General features: G+C 46.1%; 1 protein-coding gene across 1 annotated transcript in view; it reads right to left on the reverse strand.

Moving 5' to 3' along the window:
- The window catches only part of l3mbtl4 (L3MBTL histone methyl-lysine binding protein 4), a gene marked incomplete at its 5' end in the record, with an annotated part of 14710 nt that overhangs the window by 2848 nt on the left and 5792 nt on the right, over positions 1–6070 (reverse strand). The window contains 1 exon segment of the mRNA XM_013999683.1: positions 3583–3656. Within this exon segment, the coding sequence (XP_013855137.1) occupies positions 3583–3656 (74 nt within the window).

Below are 6070 nucleotides of genomic sequence, written 5' to 3' on the forward strand. Positions count from 1 at the left end.
GTCAGTGTCGGTACGGTCAGTGTCGGTACGGTCAGTGTCAGTACGGTCAGTGTCGGTACGGTCAGTGTCAGTAAGGTCAGTGTCGGTACGGTCAGTTCGGGTACTTTTCCATTGACGTTCCAGTCCGACTACAGTGGCTGTGTTTTGGGCAGTTGGTGGAGATGTTTTTTTTTGTTTTGTTTTTTTTTTAAAGTTAATGCGCAAAATGAGAGATGGAAACACATTTGCCGAATAAGTTCTGAAATTTAAAAAAATTGCTAAAATTTCTGAATAAAGTTGTATGGAAACACAACTAATGTCACTACTACAAATGAAAAAATGGCTCCTTGAGTTGTTCTTGTAAAGGCAGCTCAGACCCAACCAGTGACTCCACCCCTCTAGCCAATCAGTGACGAACAGTGTTCTGACGTCGCATTTTGGTGTCGACTGGGACCGCTTAGAACCACAACGAAGTAGGTACTAAAAAAGGGGCTGATTCCATGAATCTGGCCTAATGAAAATGGCTTGGAACCGTTTGGAACCGTACCAACACTACACTAAGTGGCACTAGTGGAATGTCATTAGTGTCTGCATTCTGGGTCCAAAACCTTCTACTCCATGTGACAACAACCTGCTTCTTCTTATCAACTTCAGATGTAGGCAGGGCACAGAGGAGGAGCTGATGTTTCCTGGGTTTCTTTTACTCTTGGATGTTGGCCTTCTACAATGATAGTCTTCATTTTAAGACATTGTTGTCTTCTTCAACCCTCCTTGAACGTCTTACTGTCCAGCAGTGCAACAGGTATAAGAGTGGCCACGGTACCACAGTACCAAATTACCAAGGTATCACAGTACCATGATACCATTTACCACAATACCACAGTACCAGGGTACAACAATACCACAGTACCAATGTACCACAGCACCAGAGTACCAGGCTACCACGGTACCACCATATCACAATACCACAGCACCAGAGTACCAGGGTACAACAGTACCATGGTACCACAGTATTACAAAACCAGGGTACCACAGTAGCAGGGTGATATGGTACCATGGTGCTAGGGTACCCCAGTACCAGGGTACTACAGTACCATGATACCACAGTATTACAATACCAAGGTACCACAGTAGCATGATACCAGGGTACCACAGTACCACAATACCACGGTACCACAGTACCAGGGTACCACAATAGCAGGGTACCAGAGCACCAAGGTACCACAGTACAATAATATCACAGTACCAAGGTATCACAGCACCAGAGTACCAGGCTACCATGGTACCACCATACCACAATACCACAGCACCAGAGTACCAGGGTACCACAGTACCACAATACCAGGGTACAACAATAGCAGGGTACAAGAGCACCAAGGTACCACAGTACCAATGTACCACAGCACCAGAGTACCAGAGTACCAGGCTACCACGGTACCACCATACCACAATACCAGGCTACCACAGTACCACCATACCACAATACCACAGCACCAGGGTACCACAATACCAGGGTACCACAGCACCAGAGAACGAGAGTACCACAGTACCAGGGTACCACAGCACCAGAGTACCACAGTACTACAGTACCAATACAAGGGTACCACAGCACCAGAGTTCCATGCTACCACAGTACCCCAATACCAGGGTACCACAGTACAACAATACCACAGTACCACAGTAAAATGATACCAGAGTAGCACATTACCACTATACCATGGTACCAGGGTACCAGGGTACAACAGTACCACAATATTAAGATACTACAGCATCAGGGTACCACAGTACAATGATACCACAGTACCAGGGTACCACTGCATAAAAAACACCTATTCATACAAAAGCCAAAAATAAAATAAAAAAACAGAGGAAAAATGTCATGAATGAAAAGAAGCAGAAAGAAGTATAAACTTATAATATCTGCCCCTATAATGTAAAGCACTTTGAGTATACTAGTTGGATAGAAATGTGCTACATAAGTACAGTCCATTTACAGTCCATTCACAGTACCAGGGTACCACAGTACCACAATATCTCATTACCAGTGTACCACRATACCAGGGTACCAAGTACCAGGGTACAATAGTACCATGGTACCACAGTATTACAATACCAGGGTACCACAGTAGCATGATACCAGGGTACCACAGTACTACAATACCACAGTGCAAGTGTACCCTGATACAAGGGTACCACAGCACCAGAGTATCATGTTACCACAGCACCCCAATACCAGGGAACCACAGTACCACAATATCTCATTACCAGTGTACCACGATACCAGGGTACCAAGTATCAGGGTACAACAGTACTATGGTACCACAGTATTACAATACCAGGGTACCACAGTAGCATGATACCAGGGTACCACAGTACTACAATACCACAGTGCAAGTGTACCATGATACCAGGGTACCACAGTACCAGAGTACCACAGTATTACAATACCAGGGTACCACAGTAGNAGTGAGACAATCCTCGTGATTTTCACCAGGATGATCATCCATCATCACAACCAACTCTGCAGGTACTGTGGCCAGCTCTGTTTCCATGGCAACAGCCACTTCTCTGCCCGCTGTTACCATGAAAACAGAGTTAGGAGAGGAGAGGGCAGCAGGGCTCAGTGTACCAGAACCTGCTCTGACTCCGCCCACTCACTGTCCTGAAGAACACCAGCAGCTCTGACTCCGCCCACTGAAGAACACCAGCAGCTCTGACTCCGCCCACTGAAGAACACCAGCAGCTAACCCTTCCAGTCAGTACAATGGCACGTGTGGGTGACATTTATTCTCATGCAGTGATGAAGTGGAGCAGTGCACCACAACTTATGGGCAAGGCATGGAATCAAACCTGCAACTTTCTAGTTAGTATAGTAAAAGTATTCCTGAGTATAAAATACTGTTTTCATTTTGTGCTTCCTGATTCAGAGGCATGGAGAGGCTTCATGTGTGGAGAACTTGTAAATACTGTCCCTGCTTCTACCGTCAGTGTCCATGCATCATGAAACCATTGGGAACATGTCCAAATGACTGGTTCTGGAACTCTGCAGGGTTGGTTCTGCTGGTTCTGGAACTCGTTGGTTCTGGACAGGACTTGATTTTTGTCTTCTTGTGAGAAGAAAACTAACAGAACATCCTCCCCTGCAGCCTCTCGAAGTGCTGAAGCAGTTTTTTCCTCTGCAGCAGACAGAAGTGTCAGCTCTCTGCTCTGTGCCTCCTCTTCCAGTGGTGCGGGGGGGGGGKGGTGGACAAAGAGGAACGAGGACACAGAGAGAGGAGGAGACAAAGGAGGAGGCAGAAAAGCTGCAATCAGCAGTTTGACATTTTTCTGCAGAGCAATCGAGCGATCAGCACAAACATGTCTGCTGACATCACTCCCTAGTTTCCATGGAAACATGAGGACATTATCTTTTCTTCGATGGTGGCTTGAACAGGTGTTCCAGCTCCCCCTGGTGGTCAGAGCCACAGAGAGAGTTTTTCCATCTGAGCTCTGAGTTTTGTGAGTGTGATCAGCGAGGCATCACTCAGCAAACATTCATCAGCTCTGGAGTCTGCTCACAGTTCCTGTCAACATGGACGCTTCAGAACCTCTCTGAAGACATACCTGGATGGATGGTGCTGAGCTGAAGCTCCTCCTCTTCCTGTTTCACACACAGTAATTTGGTTGGTTCGGACAGCCTGGGGAGGAGCCAAAGTGGAGGAAGAAGAGAGTGACCATTAGTGATTGAAAGATGAAAAACCTTCTGAGAGTCTGAAGGCTTCTACTGGGACACAATAAAGTTTCTGCATGTAGGACTATACAGACAGATTAAATGTATCAAAAGCTTTAGATTTCTTTGRAGACTGTGGGCGTGGCTACATCTCATTCTGTCATGTTCTCTTATGCCCCTTTTCCACTAGTGCCACTTAGTGTAGTGTCGGTATGGTCAGTGTCGGTACGGTCAGTGTCGGTACGGTCAGTGTCGGTACGGTCAGTGTCGGTACTGTCAGTGTCGGTACGGTCAGTGTCGGTACGGTCAGTGTCGGTACGGTCAGTGTCGGTACGGTCAGTGTCAGTACGGTCAGTGTCGGTACGGTCAGTGTCGGTACGGTCAGTGTCAGTACGGTCAGTGTCGGTACGGTCAGTGTCAGTAAGGTCAGTGTCGGTACGGTCAGTTCGGGTACTTTTCCATTGACGTTCCAGTCCGACTACAGTGGCTGTGTTTTGGGCAGTTGGTGGAGATGTTTTTTTTTGTTTTGTTTTTTTTTTAAAGTTAATGCGCAAAATGAGAGATGGAAACACATTTGCCGAATAAGTTCTGAAATTTAAAAAAATTGCTAAAATTTCTGAATAAAGTTGTATGGAAACACAACTAATGTCACTACTACAAATGAAAAAATGGCTCCTTGAGTTGTTCTTGTAAAGGCAGCTCAGACCCAACCAGTGACTCCACCCCTCTAGCCAATCAGTGACGAACAGTGTTCTGACGTCGCATTTTGGTGTCGACTGGGACCGCTTAGAACCACAACGAAGTAGGTACTAAAAAAGGGGCTGATTCCATGAATCTGGCCTAATGAAAATGGCTTGGAACCGTTTGGAACCGTACCAACACTACACTAAGTGGCACTAGTGGAATGTCATTAGTGTCTGCATTCTGGGTCCAAAACCTTCTACTCCATGTGACAACAACCTGCTTCTTCTTATCAACTTCAGATGTAGGCAGGGCACAGAGGAGGAGCTGATGTTTCCTGGGTTTCTTTTACTCTTGGATGTTGGCCTTCTACAATGATAGTCTTCATTTTAAGACATTGTTGTCTTCTTCAACCCTCCTTGAACGTCTTACTGTCCAGCAGTGCAACAGGTATAAGAGTGGCCACGGTACCACAGTACCAAATTACCAAGGTATCACAGTACCATGATACCATTTACCACAATACCACAGTACCAGGGTACAACAATACCACAGTACCAATGTACCACAGCACCAGAGTACCAGGCTACCACGGTACCACCATATCACAATACCACAGCACCAGAGTACCAGGGTACAACAGTACCATGGTACCACAGTATTACAAAACCAGGGTACCACAGTAGCAGGGTGATATGGTACCATGGTGCTAGGGTACCCCAGTACCAGGGTACTACAGTACCATGATACCACAGTATTACAATACCAAGGTACCACAGTAGCATGATACCAGGGTACCACAGTACCACAATACCACGGTACCACAGTACCAGGGTACCACAATAGCAGGGTACCAGAGCACCAAGGTACCACAGTACAATAATATCACAGTACCAAGGTATCACAGCACCAGAGTACCAGGCTACCATGGTACCACCATACCACAATACCACAGCACCAGAGTACCAGGGTACCACAGTACCACAATACCAGGGTACAACAATAGCAGGGTACAAGAGCACCAAGGTACCACAGTACCAATGTACCACAGCACCAGAGTACCAGAGTACCAGGCTACCACGGTACCACCATACCACAATACCAGGCTACCACAGTACCACCATACCACAATACCACAGCACCAGGGTACCACAATACCAGGGTACCACAGCACCAGAGAACGAGAGTACCACAGTACCAGGGTACCACAGCACCAGAGTACCACAGTACTACAGTACCAATACAAGGGTACCACAGCACCAGAGTTCCATGCTACCACAGTACCCCAATACCAGGGTACCACAGTACAACAATACCACAGTACCACAGTAAAATGATACCAGAGTAGCACATTACCACTATACCATGGTACCAGGGTACCAGGGTACAACAGTACCACAATATTAAGATACTACAGCATCAGGGTACCACAGTACAATGATACCACAGTACCAGGGTACCACTGCATAAAAAACACCTATTCATACAAAAGCCAAAAATAAAATAAAAAAACAGAGGAAAAATGTCATGAATGAAAAGAAGCAGAAAGAAGTATAAACTTATAATATCTGCCCCTATAATGTAAAGCACTTTGAGTATACTAGTTGGATAGAAATGTGCTACATAAGTACAGTCCATTTACAGTCCATTCACAGTACCAGGGTACCACAGTACCACAATATCTCATTACCAGTGTACCAC

The sequence above is a fragment of the Austrofundulus limnaeus genome, unplaced genomic scaffold (genome assembly GCF_001266775.1).
Source record: "Austrofundulus limnaeus strain Quisiro unplaced genomic scaffold, Austrofundulus_limnaeus-1.0 Scaffold2411, whole genome shotgun sequence".
NCBI lineage: Eukaryota > Metazoa > Chordata > Actinopteri > Cyprinodontiformes > Rivulidae > Austrofundulus > Austrofundulus limnaeus.